The sequence below is a fragment of the Palaemon carinicauda genome, chromosome 21 (genome assembly GCF_036898095.1).
Source record: "Palaemon carinicauda isolate YSFRI2023 chromosome 21, ASM3689809v2, whole genome shotgun sequence".
NCBI classification, from domain to species: Eukaryota; Metazoa; Arthropoda; class Malacostraca; order Decapoda; family Palaemonidae; genus Palaemon; species Palaemon carinicauda.
In genome coordinates this window covers 48,735,533-48,757,977 of record NC_090745.1, presented here as the reverse complement: position 1 = coordinate 48,757,977, position 22,445 = coordinate 48,735,533, and the positions used below count along the sequence as shown (strand labels likewise).

Genomic DNA, 22,445 nt, shown 5'->3' with positions numbered 1-22,445 from the left:
ATAACACTAAGCTTTTTATCTTAAGTTTTATTAACAGAATATGGCGATATCATAGTTTCACAACAGTTTGGGAACTGGCCATAATTTTAGCTTATTTAAAACCTGCCAAGGACGAAGTTTTAGCTGCATGATACAAACCAATTGAATTGACTTGTTGTTTAAGTAAAATCATGGAAAAGATGGTAATTGCAAAGCTTGTAAGGTTACTAAAAAGAGGAGTATTTTATCACCAGTTCAGTGTGTGTTTTGCAGAATGCACTCTACAATGGATCACATGTCCTTTACAGTCGTCTGTTTGTGAGTCATTTGTTTCCAAGAAACATCATTGTAACAGTATTCTTTGATCTTGACCTGTTTACACTAGCAATTAATGGGATATCCTCAGCCATTCCCCGGGATGTTCTCCAACATTATTTGTGGATGATCTTTCCATATTTGTTGGAGCTAGAATGGCAATGGTTGAGAGACAACAACAACTCTCAATTGACAAAATTATCCAGTGGGACGATATGAATGGATTTAAGTTCTCGAACAGTAAAACTAATATTGTACATTTCTGTCGTATCCGGGGAGTACATCCAGACCCGGATATATACATTAAAGGTCAACGGATCCCATGTGTAAGTGAAGCTAAATTTTCAGGTTTGATATTTGAATGTAGGCTTACATGGGTTTCTCACTTTAAAGTGTTAAAAGCTAAATGTCTTGAGGCTCTGAATCTTTTAAAAGTATTGTCCCATACATCTTGGGGGCAGACTGCAATACTATTTTAAAATTGTACAAGGCCTCGATTTTTTCCAAAATTAGTTATGGATGTGAAATATACTCCTCAGCCACCCCAAGCCGGTTAAAAATATTAGATTCAATACATCATGCTGGTATTAGATTGTCCACGGGAGCGTTTAGAACCTCCCCTATCCCAAGTCTCCTTGTTAATGCTGGAGAGTTCCATCTAGACCTTTACCGAATGTCTTTTATTCTTCGGTATTGATTTAGATTGCAGAGACTCCCTATCTCTTTAGCCTTAGAATTAAGGTACTTCTATTTAAGGTATCATCAACACCTCTATGGAAATTACCAGAGGTATCTTTTTGTAAATACTTTATTGGAGTTAAGAGGAATATGACTAACGTAGAATCCAGGTCTTTTTTTATGGAACATGTTGCAGAACATAGGGGATCGACTTTTATGTATACTAATGGCTCCAAATCTGATGCTGGCATTGGATTTGGAGTACATAGTAATGGTTTTAATTGTAGAGGTGCACTTCCTCCAACAGCTTCCATATTTACTGCCGAACTGTATAGCATACTAACCGCTATTGAGAGAATATCTTTGGAATAGGAGGGTAACTTTACTTTTTTCAGTGATGCAAGGAGTGTTCTTCAAGATTTAGAAGTGTTTAATTCTAGTAACCCTCTAGTTTTAAAGATTTTAGAATGGCTTTTTATTATTGGATGGAGAGGTATAATGTTTCGATTTTGTTGGGTTCCAGCACATGTAGGTGTGTCTGGGAATGAGAAGGCAGATTTACTGGCAAAGAATGCTGCATCCGAGTTGCTACCAAGAAGGTATCCCATTCCCTGTAATGATTTCCTATCTACCATCAAGAAATTGATTTTTGATAAATGGCAACAGCACTGGGATAGTCTAGATGGCAATAAAATGAGAGAAGTAACAAATGTCATATCTCCTTGGAGATATGACATGATACCCTGAAAAAGGGAGACGACTCTTTGTCGTCTCCGTATTGGTCACACTCGGTTGACACACGAGTTTCTTCTGAAGGGCCAACACCAACTGTATTGCAACGACTGTTTAGTACCTTTAACAGTGAGGCATTTTTTAACCAAATGCCCTAATTGTAATTACTTATATCTGTTTGAGGCTTGAGGTGAGGATGTCAGGTTCATCCTTGCCAAGATTCTTGGACATGATGTGTCTTACCATGCGAGCGGCATTTTTAGATTTATTTCAGAAGCAGGTCTTCTGAAAACTATTTAACTTTTATAATGACATCTTAATTTTTATGGTTTTAATCGAATTCTCTTTTATTTCTCACATATAATATAATGCTATCGGCATCAATGACCTTAGATGTCATGATGCCAGAAAACTTTCAATCAATCAATCAATCTTCGATCTTGAAAAAGCACGTAATACCACATGGAGGCATCATATCCTCAAAACTGTCCATGATTTTGTTCCGAGAGGTGAGTTACCTTTACTCATTCATTCCTTTTTAAAAAAGATGGCTCTCTCATGTTAGAGTAGGTAATACTCTGTCTGAAAGAAAATGTCAGGAGGAAGGTGTACCATGGTGGAGTGTGCTTAGTGTTACTTTATTTGCCCTAACTATAAATGGGATTTCCTCTGTGATTTCATATGATGTTCTCCATCCACTTTTCATGGATAACCTTTCTGCCTCATTTGAAGATGTAAAGAAAAAAAGGCCTTCAACTTCACATAAATAAAGAAGAGACATGCAATCTCTGAGTTTTAGAGAGAGAATTTTGCTGCATTATCATTATGCAATGATACAGCCCCATGCACAAACGAAATTTTCTATGCAATGATTAAGCATGTATGTAATAACACTAAACTTTTTATCTTAAGTTTTATTAACAGAATATGGCGATATCATAGTTTCGCAACAGTTTGGGAACTGGCCATAATTTTAGCTTATTTAAAACCTGCCAAGGACGAAGTTTTCGCTGCATGATACAAACCAATTGAATAGACTTGTTGTTTAAGTAAAATCATGGAAAAGATAGTAATTGCAAAGCTTGTAAGGTTACTAAAAAGAGGAGTATTTTATCACCAGTTCAGTGTGTGTTTTGCAGAATGCACTCTACAATGGATCACATGTCCATTACAGTCGTCTGTTAGTGAGTCATTTGTTTCCAAGAAACATCATTGTAACTGTATTCTTTGATCTTGACCTGTTTACACTAGCAATTAATGGGATATCCTCAGCCATTCCCCGGGATGTTCTCCAACATTATTTGTGGATGATCTTTCCATATTTGTTGGAGCTAGAATGGCAATGGTTGAGAGACTACTACAACTCTCAATAGACAAAATTATCCAGTGGGCCGATATGAATGGATTTATGTTCTCGAACAGTAAAACTAATATTGTACATTTCTGTCGTATCCGGGGAGTACATCCAGACCCGGATATATACATTAAAGGTCAACGGATCCCATGTGTAAGTGAAGCTAAATTTTCCGGTTTGATATTTGATTGTAGGCTTACATGGGTTTCTCACTTTAAAGTGTTAAAAGCTAAATGTCTTGAGGCTCTGAATCTTTTAAAAGTATTGTCCCATACATCATGGGGGCAGACTGCAATACTATTTTAAAATTATACAAGGCCTCGATTTTTTCCAAAATTAGTTATGGATATGAAATATACTCCTCAGCCACCCCAAGCCGGTTAAAAATATTAGATTCAATACATCATGCTGGTATTAGATTATCCACGGGAGCGTTTAGAACCTTACCTATCCCAAGTCTCCTTGTTAATGCTGGAGAGTTCCATCTAGACCTTTACCGAATGTCTTTTATTCTTCGGTATTGATTTAGATTGCAAAGACTCCATAACTCTTTTGCCTTAGAATTAAGGTACTTCTATTTAAGGTATCATCAACCCCTCTATGGAAATTACCAGAGGTATCTTTTTGTAAATACTTTATTGGAGTTAAGAGGAATATGACTGACGTAGAATCCAGGTCTCTTTTTATGGAACATGTTGCAGAACATAGGGGATCGACTTTTATGTATACTGATGGCTCCAAATCTGATGCTGGCATTGGATTTGGAGTACGTAGTAATGGTTTTAATTGTAGAGGTGCACTTCCTCCAACAGCTTCCATATTTACTGCCGATAGCATACTAACCGTTATTGAGAGAATAGCTTTGGAAAAGAAGGGTAACTTAACTTTTTTTAGTGATGCAAGGAGTGTTCTTCAAGATTTAGAAGTTTTTAATTCTAGTAACCATCTAGTTTTAAAGATTTTAGAATAGCTTTTTATTATTGGACGGAGAGGTATAATGTTTCGATTTTGTTGGGTTCCAGCACATGTAAGTGTGTCTGGGAATGAGAAGGCAGATTTACTGGCAAAGAATGCAGCATCCGAGTTGCTACCAAGAAGGTATCCCATTCCCTGTAATGATTTCCTATCTACCATCAAGAAATTGATTTTTGATAAATGGCAACAGCACTGGGATAGTCTAGATGGCAATAAAATGAGAGAAGTAACAAATGTCATATCTCCTTGGAGGTATGACATGATCCCTGAAAAAGGGAGACGACTCTTTGTCGTCTCCGTATTGGTCACACTCGGTTGACACACGAGTTTCTTCTGAAGGGCCAACACCAACCGTATTGCAACGACTGTTTAGTACCTTTAACAGTGAGGCATTTTTTAACCAAATGCCCTAATTGTAATTACTTATATCTGTTTGAGGCTCGAGGTGAGGATGTCAGGTTCATCCTTGCCAAGATTCTTGGACATGATGTGTCTTACCATGCGAGCGGCATTTTTAGATTTATTTCAGAAGCAGGTCTTCTGAAAACTATTTAACTTTTATAATGACATCTTAATTTTTATGGTTTTAATCGAATTCTCTTTTATTTTTCACATATAATATAATGCTATCGGCATCAATGACCTTAGATGTCATGATGCCAGAAAACTTTCAATCAATCAATCAATCTTCGATCTTGAAAAAGCATATAATACCACATGGAGGCATCATATCCTCAAAACTGTCCATGATTTTGTTCCGAGAGGTGAGTTACTTTTACTCATTCATTCCTTTTTAAAAAAGATGGCTCTCTCATGTTAGAGTAGGTAATACTCTGTCTGAAAGAAAATGTCAGGAGGAAGGTGTACCATGGTGGAGTGTGCTTAGTGTTACTTTATTCGCCCTAACTATAAATGGGATTTCCTCTGTGATTTCACATGATGTTCTCCATCCACTTTTCATGGATAACCTTTCTGCCTCATTTGAAGTGTGCTTCAGTCACTGACAGTTTTTAATCCAACCAACCCTATATGTTTGTTGAGATGTTTCCCAAATATCTTTGTCTATTTTCACACCTCTACAGGCAATGGTTGTTCAAATTGATATTGGGGGAGAATACATCATTTGCTCTCTTTACTTACCTCTAAATAACAACATTTTGTATAATTTAGTAAGAGTGATTCAACAATGCCCTCAGCCTTTTCTCTTACTGGGAGATTTGAATAGTATCCATCGTGTATGGTTTGATATTTTAGCAAACACAAGGGGGTGCTGGCATTCGTTATATCATCAATTGTGGAAAAGGAAAATATGGGACTCCTTAATACGGGAGAGCCCACACATTTTCATGTTCAGACAGGTACCTTTTCATACATTAATCTTTCAATTACAAGCAGACATCTATTATGGGGAGATATTATATCAAACTCAAAGGACAATCTGCTAGCATCAATAATAGAAAATGAAGATCCTGGGATTCTAAACATAGGTGAGCCCACTCACTTCCATATCCAGACAGGGACTTTTTCGTGCATTGGTCTTTTAGTAGAAAGCTCTATCTATCTAGCTAACTTTCATTGGAGAACATTGTATGACTGGTATACAAGTGATCATGCACCAATAATAATTACAGCTAACAATGGGCCACCTATTACAACACTACCGCTAGAGAGGTATTGGGTCCTTTGACGGACCAGGCGTACTACATTGGATCTCTTTCTCTGGTCACGGCTCATTTTTCCTTTTGCCTACGCATGCACCTAATAGTCTGGACTATTCTTTCTCCATTTCTCTCTGTCCTGGTACACTTGGTGAAACTGAGATTACCAAATAATTCTTCTTTGCTCAAGAGGTAAACTACTGCACTGTAATTGTTCATTGGCTACTTTCCTCTTGGTAAGAGTAGAACTGAGCAAAGTAGAACGAAATGCTGTCTAATTTGAAAATGTTGATGATGACATTGATTTACTAAATGGAACTCTTCACATAGCTGGAGTGCATTCCATTCCAAAAATACAGTTTTTTGTTCCGTCAACAACCAGTCCCTTGGTGGTCACCAGAAATTCATGATATACCCAGATCTACAATCACATTTGTAGAAATTGTACTGAACAGATTATCGTGACAAGAAGTGCAATGTACAATTTTGATGAGCAATTAAAGCAGGTCGGCATTTGTCGTGGTCATCTTTTGTTTCTTCAGTGATTAAGAGAACCCCACATTTTACCGTTTGGAAGAAAGTTGATAAAGTGTCTGGCAAATATACTCCAAATTCTCCAATTTTGTTAAGAATTAATGATCAATATGTTACTAATCCTTTGGAAGTGAGTAATTCACAAGGTGTTCATTTTGAAAAAGTATCCCAATAGTCAGAACATCTCAAGGCTACCTTTATAGATGTAGAGAAGAAGAAAAGGCTTTTAACTTCATATCAAATAAAGAAGAGACATGCAATCTCAGAGTTACAGAGAGAATTTGGCTGCATTATCATCATGCACCCTCTTGATGAGAGAATGCCTTGATGAAGTCAATGAGCTTCAGCACGGCTTATCATTCCCGTGCTGAAGCTTGGTGATGGGTAAGAGGGCTCTCAAACTAGGGGAAATTGCTCCCCCAGTTCTAATCTAAATTTTCTCTCTCTCTCTCTCTCTCTCTCTCTCTCTCTCTCTCTCTCTCTCTCTCTCTCTCTCTCTCTCTCTCTCTCTCTCTCTCTCTCTCTCTCTCTCTCTCTCTCTCTCTCTCTCTCTCTCTCTCTCTCTCTCTCTCTCTCTCTCTCTCTCTCATCTGTTTCTTCCTCTTAATATTACTTCGACCTTTTCCTAATTTAATAAACTTTTTATAGTGTTGCTCTCCCAACTCTATGAGTAAAATATCCTTATTATATGTGTGGTTTATATGTGTATATATATATATATATATATATATATATATATATATATATATATATATATATATATATATATATATTATATATATGTATATATATATTATATATATATATATTTATTTTATATATATACTGATATATATATACATACATATATATATATATATATATATATATATATATATATATATATATATATATATATATATATATATATATATATATATATACATACATATATACAGTAATACCTCGACATATGAGTGTCCCAACATACTAGAAATTTGAGGTACGAAGAAAATTTCAAGCAAAATTTTGCCCCGAGATACAAGAAAATTTGGAGATACTAGGATACGAGACGGTTCCCTGTGCGGCCGAGTGTGCTAAGGCTGCTCACGAGGACAGCATCGCTCGGTCTTTACCGTCGAATCTCCGAGCATCGGCTGTAGCGTTTTAATTTTTTACGTGTTTTTTGCGTTAATCAGTACAGAATTAAGTGAATAAGCAATGGCTCCAAAGCAAGTGAGTGCAAACAAGAGTTGTGAAAAGAAAAAGCGTATGATGACACTCGAGATAAAACATGAAATAATTGAAAAACATGAGTGACGTGTGGTCGTGTATTAGCCTTTTGTGACGACACTTGTGTATGTCATTTTTGTAACTTTTTGAAGGGGAGACGGAAGCAAACGTCCCTAGATAGGTTCCTTTTAAAAAGGCCGGCAAAAAGTGAAGGTGAAATCGAGTAAAAAAGCAAGGCAAAAAGAGCCAAGCCGGAAGAAGAAAAGTAAAAAATTAAAATAAAAACAAAATTAGAATTAAGTTTAGTGTAACAGAAGATTAACATTTATTTTTAAGTGTGTTACAGTAAGTTAATTTCATATAAATGTTGCCGTCAAGTCTCTCTCCTCCCTTTTTTCTGTCCCTCCTCCCCCGCACACACCGCCGTTAGACGCTACCGTCTGTCTCAAAGGTAAGAACTCTAAAATAATGTCGCATTTTATTGCAGATCATAACCAGTACATAGGTATCTGTTATTTTGTGAGCGAAGAATGTGAAATAGAACAATTAAAAATATGCGTTTTCCACTATAATATTCTGTTCTTAGGTATTTTTTCAGAGGGTGGGAACGGATTATTTTTTTTTTTTTTTAGTTATTTTGTATGGGATTATTGATCCGAGATACGAGCGAATTGACATACGAGCTCGGTTCCCGGAACGCATTAAGCTCGTATCTCAATGTATCACTGTATATATATATATATATATATATATATATATATATATATATATATATATATATATATATATATATATATATATATATATATATATATATATATATATATATATATATAATCTTATGAAGCTGGTCTATTGTAGAGTAAATATCGTAGATTATTGATGATGTCATTTATGTTTATATTGTTTTCATTTGTGCATTGATGAGATGATACCCAGCCCGTAAAATGAACCCCTCTCATGTAGATATAAGCATTATATGTAAATTACGTAAGACTTTCGTCTTGAATTTCATTATATTCTTAATTCAAGTTAAAATATGTAATTTATGTTTGATTTTTAAAGAATTAACTTTTTGTTTCATGTAGGTTTGCTATGAAGTCTAACGTTATCTATTTGAAAGTGTTGTAGGTTTCATGTGAGATAGGAACAAGGGCCTAGGTAATGTTCTTTTATATTTTATGATGTATTGCGTCATGCTAGAGAAAGAATGTTCAGTGACGTGTTTTCAAAAATTCCAAAATTCCCAATGAGAGGATGTTATCTTTTTATTATTTCGAGTACAATAGACAGGTAGAGCTAGCTGGGAGAGTCGTCTCGCGGGTCCGTTGTGGTGTGTCTGAGAGTTGCCTAAAACTGTAGATTTCGTCTCTTGACATTTATATCTAGTTGGGAACTCTTGACACAAAGCAAATCCCCCACCCCCCACCCCCACGCTTCGCAAACAAGTTCAAAGCTTCTGGAACTCGCAAAATCTGATATATATAGAGCACCCAAGGTTGTGAGAGAGACAGACAGACATAGAGATCAAGTTACAACCGCAGCCTTCCCCACTCCCTCTCTCTCTCTCACGCTAGCAAACCAACGTATTTTTGTAGTATTCTTTACATAAGTGTGTCCTCTCCTAAGTGACTGTGCCCCAAAACAAATTGTGTGTCATGCAAGACTAAAAGGTGATCATTGAATTCATTGTATTAGGGTGGGTGTTGACATTGTATAACGTTTTTTGTAAACGTCCCTGTAGGCAGGATATATTTGTAAAGTAATCTGGTTAACTATTATTCATTAAGAGTCAAACTTAAACATTGTATTTTTTCAGAATTATTTCTAGCATTTGTAAATTTTCATTGCATTATTTCTTTTCTAAGGTTTAAGGTTTATTCAGATATAATACTTCAAGTTAAGCTATATAATTTCAGATCGAATCATTTTTGTTTTATTCTAAGTTTTGTTTAGTCTTTGTTTTACCGTGACTTATTTTTTGTTATTCTTTTCAAAGTGTTGTAATGTATATAAAATATATTTATTTTTGTAACGAGTGTATTATTCCAATTATCACTATTTGAGACCAGTCTTCGCTCGATTCCTGTTAAGAACCGGAGTGAGAGTTGAATAAGTGATAATTATACTTAAAGGTAATTACCCACTTAAGAGACCTTTGGATATTCAGTGTTTTATATATTGCTGACAGAGTTATTTAACGATCTCAGGATTCGGGTATCAATGTTTTAAAGTGTAACAGTTTTAATGTAAAAGCAAACAAGGTAATTTGAAATTCGAGAAGTTAATTAGCTTGCCAGTTGTAGTATGTATCATATATGTTTGGTTCCCAGTCACGAGCCATAGTATAGTATATTTTGTTAATGACCAGATTTCGGGAGTCATAGTCGTATAATATATTTTTGGGTGGTCAGACCCGGGATCCAAATATTATATATATATATATATATATATATATATATATATATATATATATATATATATATTCATATATATATATATGATGTACAGTGTATATATACAATATATATACATATATATATATACGTATATATATAAATATTTATACATTTATATATATACATATATATATATATATATATATATATATATATATATATATATACATATATATATATACATACATATATATATATATATATATATGATATATATATATATATATATATATATATATATATATATATATTTATATATATTTATATATGTATATATACTGTATACAGTATATATTATATATATGATATATACATACTGTATATATATATATATATATATATATATATATATATATATATATATATATATTATGTATATATATATATATATATATATATATATATATATATTATGTATATATATATATATATATATATATATATATATATATATATATATATATATATATATATATATTATGTATATATATGTATATACATATATTTATATATATACATATATATTTATATATTTAGATATATATATATATATTTATTTATATATATATATATATATATATATATATATATATATATATATATTATGTATATATATGTATATACATATATTTATATATATACATATATATTTATATATTTAGATATATATATATATTTATTTATATATATATATATATATATATATATATATATATATATATATATATTTATATAGATATTGGTTTGTGCATGTATTGTACCACTATATAAGGGTAAGGGAGATGTGCATGAGTGTTGTAATTCAAGAGGTATTAGTTTGTTGAGTGTAGTTGGAAAAGTGTATGGTAGAGTAATGATTAATAGGATTAAGGATAAAACAGAGAATGCAATCTTGGAAGTACAGGGTGGTTTTAGAAGAGGTAGGGGTTGTATGAATCAGATTTTTACAGTTAGGCAGATATGCGAGAAATATTTAGCAAAAGGTAAGGAGGTGTATGTTGCGTTTATGGATTTGGAGAAAGCATATGATAGAGTCGATAGGGAAGCAATGTGGAATGTGATGAGGCTATATGGAGTTGGTGGAAGGTTGTTGCAAGCAGTGAAAAATTTCTACAAAGGTAGTAAAGCATGTGTTAGAATAGGAAATGAAGTGAGTGATTGGTTTCCGGTAAGAGTGGTGCTGAGACAGGGATGTGTGATGTCGCTGTGGTTGTTTAACTTGTATGTTGATGGAGTGGTGAGAGAGGTGAATGCTCGAGTGCTTGGACGAGGATTAAAACTGGTAGGTGAGAATGACCATGAATGGGAGGTAAATCAGTTGTTGTTTGCGGATGATACTGTACTGGTAGCAGACACAGAAGAGAAGCTTGACCGACTAGTGACAGAATTTGGAAGGGTGTGTGAGAGAAGGAAGTTGAGAGTTAATGTGGGTAAGAGTAAGGTTATGAGATGTACGAGAAGGGAAGGTGGTGCAAGGTTGAATGTCATGTTGAATGGAGAGTTACTTGAGGAGGTGGATCAGTTTAAGTACTTGGGGTCTGTTGTTGCAGCAAATGGTTTAGTGGAAGCAGATGTACGTCAGAGAGTGAATGAAGGTTACAAAGTGTTGGGGGCAGTTAAGGGAGTAGTAAAAAATAGAGGGTTGGGCATGAATGTAAAGAGAGTTCTATATGAGAAAGTGATTGAACCAACTGTGATGTATGGATCGGAGTTGTGAGGAATGAAAGTGATGGAGAGACAGAAATTGAATGTGTTTGAGATGAAGTGTCTAAGGAGGATGGCTGGTGTATCTCGAGTAGATAGGGTTAGGAACGAAGTGGTGAGGGAGAGAACGGGTGTAAGAAATGAGTTAGCGGCTAGAGTGGATATGAATGTGTTGAGGTGGTTTGGCCATGTTGAGAGAATGGAAAATGGTTGTCTGCTAAAGAAGGTGATGAATGAAAGAGTTGATGGGAGAAGTACAAGAGGAAGGCCAAGGTTTGGGTGGATGGATGGTGTGAAGAAAGCTCTGGGTGATAGGAGGATAGATGTGAGAGAGGTAAGAGAGCGTGCTAGAAATAGGAATGAATGGCGAGCGATTGTGACGCAGTTCCGGAAGGCCCTGCTGCTTCCTCCGGTGCCTTAGATGACCGCGGAGGTAGCAGCAGTAGGGGATTCAGCATTATGAAGCCTCATCTGTGGTGGATAATGTGGGAGGTTGGGCTGTGGCACCCTAGCAGTACCAGCTGAACTCAGTTGAGTTCCTGGTTAGGCTGAAGGAACGTAGAGAGTAGAGGTCCCCTTTTTGTTTTGTTTCATTGTTGGTGTCGGCTACCCCCCAAAATTGGGGGAAGTGCCTTGGTATATGTATGTATATAGATATATATATATATATATATATATATATATATATATATATATATATATATTTATATATTTATATATATATATATATATGTGTGTGTATATCTGTATATATTTAAATATATATATATATATATATATATATATATATATATATATATATATATATATATATATATATATATATATATATATAATGTGTGTGTGTATATATATATATATATATATATATATATATATATATATATATATATATATATATATATATATATTTATATACATATATATATACACTATATATATATATATATATATATATATATATATATATATATATATATATATATATAAATATATATATACTGTGTGTATATATATATATATATATATATATATATATATATATAAATATATATATATATATGTATATATATATATATATATACTGTGTGTGTATATATATATATATATATATATATATATATATGTATATATGTATATATATAAATATATATATATTAAAGGGCGTGGATTATTCTACGTCCATTATTGCCGCTGGCGTGGGTGTTTCTACATCCATTATTGCTGCCTAATACCATGAATAGGTGGTGGTGTCACGGTTGGGAGGTATTTGCATTCAAAGCTGTATGTGAGATTATTAGATATCAGCCATCCCGAAGATGGGTTGGCCCTTTTTGGCGGAACTATTCTCAAGTGTTGGGTCATAGGAATCCAGGGGGATCCAATGCTTGGGGTGGGACTCATGGGTGTTGCCTCGTAGCCCATCATTACAGTTATGGGGAGGATGATTCCATAGTTTCTTGCTCTCATTCCTAATAGGCGGGTTCAGCTTACACCTGTTCCTCTATATTTTTGTGCTATCCTTTGGGTAGGGTATGGAGTGTACCATCTGGGAAAAATACTGTACTCTCATTGTGCTGATAGTGGAGAGTGGAATTGTCCTTTCTGACGTGTGATGCCTTATTATTCTCGAGCAAGTAAATCAAACTCATCTTTTTTTCTAAAATCAACCCTGTTTTATGGATTCTTCAAACAATGTACCCCCAACCCTTGGATACGCTGGATACACTGACTCTCCCCTGGCACTATTGACGACCTCTGAGTACAAATAAAAAAAATTCCTTTGACGACTTATGAACTAAAATGGACCATACTTTGGATATTCGGAAAAAGGGTAATTTGGGCAACACAGGAAAATTAAAAATCTTGCATGTTACCCAAATTTCATTAGAAGCTAATTATGATGTGCTGCATAAGATATTTAAACGCTACGGATTAATAAAATAAATTAGAATGAAGCTTCAAGATGGGATTCTTGGTTATTATTTGATAGTCACGATGAAGCATTCAATGCAAGCTGTAGCATTATGGATTCATAAAGACACAGATAGTTTTGCCATCCCAAAGAAAGCCGAAACCACCAATGTGGCTTGTTGTTCAATCTACAGAAGGTACAGAATATTATTTTGGGATCTGGAAATAACTTCAGAGGAAGGTTGGAACAGTTGCACTTGGAGATTTATCTCAATTTGGGAAGAAAGGTTACTTGATAAATACCAAGTCATACACACAGTCTGTTATTTTTCAAATTTATAGACAGACAATGATGATATAAAATTGGCCATCAAACCCCATCTAAACTTTAGATAAAGAAAGGAAGTGGTTTTCAGTAGAGACCTATATGAATTCACAGAAGAAGAGATATTGCGTATGTGTCCATTAACAGTGTGGATAGTACATAAAGTACCTGGAACATTAATGATTATCCTTACTTTCCAGGATGCTGATGCACCTTTCCACATTGACATAGAAAATGAAAGGGTTAAAGTTTTAACATTTAAGCAGAAGCCACTGCAATGTTTTGATTGTTTTAAATTTGGGCATCCTTCCAAAGTTTGTAATAATGATAAAATTTTTAATACTCCAATCTTCACTATGGAGAATGTACACTTGAGGCAAGGTGCTTGAACTGCAACTCTTAATCATAAATCTACTGATAGGAGTTTCCAATTATATAAGTTACAAGAAGCTGCCCTCAATAAATCAATTATTGAAGATGTAAGCATAGGGCATGCCAAGAGATTATTAAATGAATCGACTACCTATGCAAAGACATTAAAAACAGGAGGAAAAGTTCCTCAGGAGTTATTTAACCTACCTATTACTGTAGGTAGTTTTCAAAAAAGAAATTCACAATCTACTGATAAAACGCTGTATAATAAGGCAAGAATATGTTCTCCTATCCAACCTTTATCTTTCATTACAAAGGATAGTACTAACCTCTCCCAGGCTATGTCCTTGCCTGATTTAATGGCGATTCCACTTGAAACCAAGTTACCAGGTACACCTGTTGTGGGGAAGGTGTACAAAACTGGTAACTCGCCACCTATTAATCGAAAAAGAAAGAGGCCTCCATTTCTCTTGCCCCCTGCCATAAGAAACATGAAAATTATGACCTCAAATAAATATGATGTTTTGTCAGTTGATGTTTCTGATGAACCGGGAGACAATTAAAAAAAATCAGAGATTCAAGGTGAGGTCGACCATCCCCCACTACAATTAGATCAAAAGAACAAAAATAAAAACACAAATGCAAAATCCAATCTATCAAGACCCTCTCCAATAAAACCACGGGGAAATATCAGATCAAAAATTGCTAATAGAAGGACTTCAACCAAGGGGTCTTCCAAAGATAAACCATAGTTTTTTTCTTCTATTTTTCAATGGAATTGTTAGGGTTTAAGAACTAAATATGAAGAGCTTAAGCTCTTTACTACGGGCCGACCAAGGGAATGGCCCGTGCCAACAAGAACTGTTGGCTTTAATCCAATACTACTACTTAAGCTCCTCATTCATGAGCACTCCCTCATAACTATATGTCTACAGGAGAGCAAACTTGATCACAATACTCCTTTTCCTCGTGAATATATTAGTTATAGGACACCGTATGATCTCCAAGTAGGGAGCCATGGCGGAAGTCTCATATACGTTCGGCGAGATGTTCCCCAAAATGTTTAAGGCCATCTATTCACCTAGGAAGAATTCTCTCCCATCAGTTAACCTCGAGGAAAGTTCACCATGAGGAAAATTCACCGCAAAGTATTTTGTAAGGTAAAGATTTGGTTATACAAGAAAAAATTACAAAGGAGTGAAAATGCCAAAAAAACGGACTTTTACTTCTTAAAGCTAGAATAAAAGTACAATCAAACATTATCTCAATATAAATTCTGTTTATTACCCATGAATTCTATTAATTAAAATTTATTCTTCATCTAGAGTACTTAAAAGTAAAAACAAGCAAACGCGTTTGGCCAAACACTATTCAGAAAGGATGTTTTTTTTTTCGCAGTGCATTATACGAAAAACTCGAGCTTGCCAACTTAAACAACAGTTGAAGTTGCAAATGTCAGGTGCATTGATATTTATGCCGTGGATGACATAGTAGACACATTCGAAGCTCTGTGTGACAATGAAGTTTTCCTATTTGAAGCTCAAGATATTGACTATTTTGAAGATACATGGATAGAAAGACGTCATTGCCGCCCACCCAAAATTCCTTCATGAAATGGGGAATGTATATACTTTTGTTTTGGATAACATACCAAAAACCAGTAGCAATGTAGAAGGATGGCGTAGGGCCTTTGAGAAGCCAATTACGTCCCTTTATCCTAATATTTTGAAATTTTTGGGTTGTATGAAGATTGATCAGCAGTTAACAGAGGTCATGATTAAACAGTATATATGTGGTCATGCGCCTAATAAGGGATATCACTCCTTTATGTCAATATATATGTTTTTAAAACAGTAATTGCCTGGCAATATGTATTCCAGGATTTTTACTGTTATTTTATAGCAAATTTTTAACAGTGCATCTCAGCCAAACTCTCCCAGACTTAGTCTGTATGTAACTGCCCAACTAACTATAGTTGTAGACTAGGGTGGTTTTTTTTCATTCACATCTCGAGATGGGGTAAGAAGCAACTTTCTCCATGAGCCACAGCAGTTCGGATGTGGAGTTAGAATCTACGTTGGCAAGGTGCCATGCTCTATGTCCCTCCTACTCCACCTACCTCCACCACACCAACCTGGGGATGGTATAGAGAGAGGTAACTGACATACCAGTGCTTCATCTACATACTAGGTCAGCTGAGAGTACGTGCACACAAGTCTTCCCTTGGGGTCATAGGGCATTACCCTTTGATCTTGACGATTTTCATTTGTTGGTTGGGACAGCTATATTAGAGTTCAGTACTGGCATGCCAATTATTATTGTCATTATCTTTGCATAATCAACCTGCCTAGTCTTCTCTGGATATCCGCCTGAACGAAAAGGAAGTTTCATTTACGTACTCTGAACTTTTAATTTGGTCAGCAACTTTTCCATTAGAGGAGCAGTGAGACTTTCACACACACACCACACCAGTAATCTAAATCACAAAACAAAAAAGTGCTTGTAATCTTTCATAAAGTATTGTTTCTAAATCCTTCAATATGTATAAAAAAAAATTATTCAATACTTTTTAATTCATTATCTGTTTGTGATTTATCGAAAGGGCTGGTATGCTGTTCAATCAGTTTGGCCATACTATTGCTTATTTAACTTTATATTTATATAATCACAGAGAGTAGATGAAGACCTTGTATAGTTAATGTGCAACATTTTAATACAAGTGTTCATGACCTCCTATTTTTAAGGACAGGGGTTTTACTTTGGTCTCCTTGGATTCAAGGAAATGTCCTTTATATTAGTTTTCTAGAAGTTGACTTAGGTGTCAAGAGAAGAAAAGTTGCCATTAAGATAAAGAAAATATTCGAGATGATATTTACTTTTTTTTAGGTTTGCAGTGTTGCCTGTGGCCAAAACACCACGTATGCCCTAACATCAGAAGGTCATGTGTTGGCGTGGGGCGATAATAAATGGGGCCAGTTGGCGCATGATCCAAGGTAATTTGTTGAATTATTGTTCACTAATGCATTTTGTTTGATATTTCAAAATGCAGTATAATGTGTAATCCCCAAGGTATCTTCACCTTATCATTAAAGTAATTCTTATATTTGATATTTTCATTGAAGTATCTTTGCTATTATGTCCATTGTTGAATTTCCAGAGGCCTCATTCCCTCTTTTTGTTTGAGATACTTTTGCTTACATTTTGTCCTTATTGCACATGTTGCAAATTCTCAAGGTATAGTTAATGGTATAAGTATTTAAAAAAGTAGATTGCAAACAAATGCAATAGGTCTTTGGATTACTATAGAGTCCATTCCTACACCACTGTGCAAGTCGAATTTTGTTATATAAGACAGAATACACTTAAATACAATATTGAAGTCACCCCCTCCCTTTGCTAATGCAGAATAGTAAAGTCATAATCTAGATCGTAAAGCACACTTAATGACATAGAAATATAATCAGTAGTAAAAAAAAAATTGGAGGACAAAAGTATTCTGTAGTATTATACTAAACAGTGGAAAATTGTACAGTAATACAACTCCTTACCTTAATGGGAGATTTGTCGTATCCACGAAACGTCATAAGACGGGACTGTCATAAGCCAAGGACCTACTGTTTACAGTATAACTTTACACTCAGAATTCCTGATTTACTAATTGAGGAACCTAGAAATTTTCCTTTGTAGTTATATATATATATATATATATATATATATATATATATATATATATATATATATATATATATATATATATATATATATATATATATGTATGTATGTATGTATATATGTATATATAAGACCATTTTCTTCTTTATTCAGACCATTTTCTCCTTTTTTCAGAAATGTATCCTATTTTACTTGCCCCTTGACAATCCCTCACAATTATTTTGGTGGTGAACGAGTATTATGGTTACGAGCCGGGTGGACCCATTGCGTTGTTGGTGTTGCATCGGGAGCTGTTTACATTTGGGGAAGAGCAGACTATGGGCAGCTAGGACCTTTAGAGGAAGATGGAGAAGATTCAAGCTCTGATACTGCAGCCAATGAACTTCTTCACCAGAGGTGTAGGTTAGTAAATTCATGTTTTATTGCTATACAGTAGTATTACTGTTACGACATAAGTGAAGGAAGAATAAAATCAATGACGAGCTCCCAAATAACTTACTTTTTTTCTTTATTAAGTGAACAACACAGTCATATAAGGATGACTATTGCATATATACATTCAACAGATTTTGCCAATGTTATTTTGGGGCATAATAATTGACTATAATAATGGTGTTAAAAATAGAATTAAAATTAGTATAATGCATTCAACAGCTTTTGTCGTTCAAGTTGAGTGAAGTCAGATGACAATTATTGTGTGTGCTGCATAGCAGAAAACTAAGAGAGGCCATTCTTTATTTATATGTGTTGCTCTCTGCATGTGCATTACACTGTTCATGTTGTGACATGCATACTTAGAATGTCACTGGTAATTGATACTGTAAGTATTTGAATCCTTCACTTTGAAGACTATGGAATAATTGCATTTACATGAATATTTGTTGGATTCATCCTCTTTCTGTCTTCTTTTGATCTTTGAACTACAGTCATATGACAGAGAAATTTATTGTTTCACTAAAGGTTTATTATACCAGTGAAGTCAGAGACCACACTTTTGTCTAAGTTTGATTAACCATGGATGGCTCTTATAAATGCAATGTGTCAAGATCCTCACTATTTTCTCAAGGCCAAAGCAGCCCTTGCAGGTGTCATTGGTGGGGTATTTTGGGGGGGATTTGAGAGTTATTATTTTCTTCCCCTTATACCTATTTTTTTCCATTGTTTTTTCTTTCATCATTATTATTATTACCCCTTCCCTCCCCCAAAAAATTAATAAGTAAACGTAATGTTTCCCATACCCTTGGGTCAGATGGCAAACCCCAAACACCGTTGACGACCTCTGCTTGTGTAAATAAGAAAAATTCTGTTGACCTCGGCAATATGAAGGATTCACCCAACAAAAGTTCTTCGTCTAGTTATTACAGACAATTTATCGGCACTGGCTGAAAATTTTATGTATGATAAGGATAACAGTAATACTTCACTCTCGGGTTCTGGTATAATACCAGATCCAACTAAAAATTTGGAAATTCTCCATTTAGAAAATATTCTAATTGGTTATAGTTATGATACAATTTGGGAAGCCTTTTATAGATTTGGGGCAATCAAAGAAATTTTCTTGGAACTTAACAGTATTAAAGGCTTTTGGGAAGCTTGTGTATTATTTTCAAGATTCGAGATTGCTTTAGAGGTAAACAAAAAATTGGGCAGCATAAAAATTGATAATTGTATTATTTCTGGGGTTTATGTGATAAAGCACCAAGAAACCTGGGTGCATATAAACCTTAAGAATGGAGAAGGAAAGTAATAGAGCATAAACCTCAAGAAGTAAGAACCCCCAAGCCTCCAACATGGATCATTGCATCTGGGACGATTGATAATTACAACTATTTTAGGATGAGTAAATTTATACACAAATAAACTTGGTTTAATTAAATTAAGGATATTAGTAAATGCGATAAGCAATCTGTTTTAATCAATGCTAAATCAGATACTGAAGCTTAAATGCTTTGTGGCATGAAGATTGAAGACACTGATCCTATTAAATATATTAAACCACGCATGAACTTCAGTTACAGTAAAGGAATAGGCTTCGATAGTGACCTATATGATTTTTCCGAACCAGAAATACTGGACATTTGCCCTTCTACTTTTTGGAAACGAGGTAGTAGGTTGGGCAGGGCACCAGCCACCCTTTGAGATACTACCGCTAGTGAGTTATTGGATCCTTTGACTGGCCCAACAGTAATGCATTGGATCCCTCTCTCTGGTTACGGCTCATTTTTTCTTTGCCTACTTATACACCGAATAGTCTGGCCTATTCTTTACACATTCTCATCTTTCCTCATACACTTGACAACACTAAAATTACCAAACACTTCTTCACTCGGGCTAATTACTGTACTTTGATAGTTCAGTGGTTATTTTCCTCTTGGTAAAGGTAGAAGAGACTCCTTAGCTATGGTAAGCAGCTTTTCTAGGATAAGGAGACTCCAAAATCAAATCATTGTTCTCTATTCTTGGGTAGTGCCATGGACTCTGTAACATGGTCTTCTACTGTCTTGGTTTAGAGTACTCTTGCTTGAGGGTACACTTGAGCACACTATTCTATTTTTTGTCTCTTGATTTTTCTTAAATGGTGTGTTGGGCAGGCTTAATAGAAGGGCAATGGATGCCTGGTGGTTTATCTTTTCCTTATCTGATTCTATTTCTTCTCAAAACCATCCTTACTGTCCTTCCTTCAGTTGAAGTGGCTATCCTTGCATGGTGTATCGGCTCCTTCATGTTGACCAGCTTTTCCAACTTTTTTTTTCTGTAGTCTATGGGTTTAATCAATCACTTTATTTATATTTCCGTAAAACAGTTTGTTTTTGTTATCATTCTTGTTAATATAACTTTTAAGTATGATGTGTCTTTTTTATTACCATTAATTCTTATGCTCTCTGGAGACAATGAGCAAAATATGGGACCATTATGTCATAGATTTCGTCAATGTTGTCTACAGTATTGCAATATTCATGGTTCATGCAAATATTCAAGACCTTACAGTTGCGTCCAGACTGTATGGTATTCTTTTGTGCTCAGAAACTTTGGTTTCTAATATGAAGCACTCATCTGAGCTCCTTATAACTGGTTTTAAGAAGGCAATAATATTGAAACGTAATGCCACCCCTAGAGCCAGGGGAATGGGGGTGTATATTAGGACTGATTACCATTCTTCTCATAAGTCCTACTATGAATGTGGATGTCATGATATTCAGGTAATAAAAGTTTGTGGTAGGCCTAACAACTTCTATTTGTGTTCAATCTACTGGGATCTAGACATGGATGATTTTATCTTCCATTGTCTTCTTACCATTATGGCTAAGATACAAGAGGAAAAAAAGGCCTCTTTTGTCTTTGTTGGTGATTTCAATGCTCACCATATGGTGTGGTTAAGTTCAGTTTCTCTTACCGATCGTCATGGCTTAAGAATTTTAGACTTTGCCTCTGAATCAGGTTGTGAGCAAATCATAAGTGGAACTACTCACAGGTCTGGAAACTGCTTAGACCTAGTATACACTGACTCTCCTGTCATTATAACAAGTAAGGTTGATTCTTCAGTTGGGACATCTGATCATGCCTTGATTTCATTAGTAGTGAAGACTGAGCAGCTCTGTCCCTGATGTACCATACTCTTGTAATATTTATATGAAATCTCAAGCAGACTGAAATGGGAATTTGCTGGATCTTTTGGGCTTAATTGGTCACAATTGTATAGTAGTGTTGATCCTTTTGTCCCTTTGAATGAGAATCTAGTCAACATAATTGATAGGCGTATTCTTTCTCGTACTGCCAAGGTACCGAGTGAAGGACAAACCATGTTTCAAGGATGATTGTAGACATGCTTATTTGGAGAAGCAGGAGGCCTATAATCTTTGGAAGAGTAAAAGATCAGATTTGACGTGGAATAACTATACTCAGCTTAGAGCTTTTGCTCAGAGAGTTTATGCTTCAACTGAAAAAGGAATACAATCTAACCATAAAAAGAAAACCTTTGTGGTACACCCTCTTAACGATAGAATTCCTTATTGAAGTCATGTGGTTTCTTCATAATGTTAAAGAATTGTGACAAATAAGAGGACTTTCGAACTTGGGGAAATTACTCCCCAAGTTCGAATCTAAATTTTTCTCACTTTCATCTATTTCTTCAGCTCAATAGATACTTCGGCCTTCTCCTAATTTTTTCAACTTTCTTTTGTCTTGTTGTCCTAACTCTGTGAGTATTATTTCTCTAAGTATATATATATATATATATATATATATATATATATATATATATATATATATATATATATATATATATATATAAATGTACATATATATATATATATATATATATATATATATATATATATATATATATATATATATATATATATATATATATATATATATATATATATATATAGATATAGATATATATATATATATATTTGTTCATATTTTTATTTATTTATTTATTTTTATTTTATTATTTAGATGGTGTGGATATTTCCACATTCGTTATTACTGCCTGCTTAGATGAATGGGAGAAGGGATCACGGTTGGCAGGTATTTGCATTCAAAAGCTGTTTGTGAGA

The 22,445-nt window shown here is 34.4% G+C and overlaps 1 protein-coding gene across 1 annotated transcript in view; it reads left to right on the top strand.

Annotated features, from left to right (window-relative positions):
* Positions 1 to 22,445, top strand: part of LOC137615275 (secretion-regulating guanine nucleotide exchange factor) — a 660,562-nt gene that overhangs the window by 576,580 nt on the left and 61,537 nt on the right. Inside the window, exons 6-7 of the mRNA XM_068345004.1 lie at positions 17,098 to 17,204; positions 18,058 to 18,285. Of these exons, the coding sequence (XP_068201105.1) occupies positions 17,098 to 17,204; positions 18,058 to 18,285 (335 nt within the window). The remainder of the gene's footprint in view (positions 1 to 17,097; positions 17,205 to 18,057; positions 18,286 to 22,445) is intronic.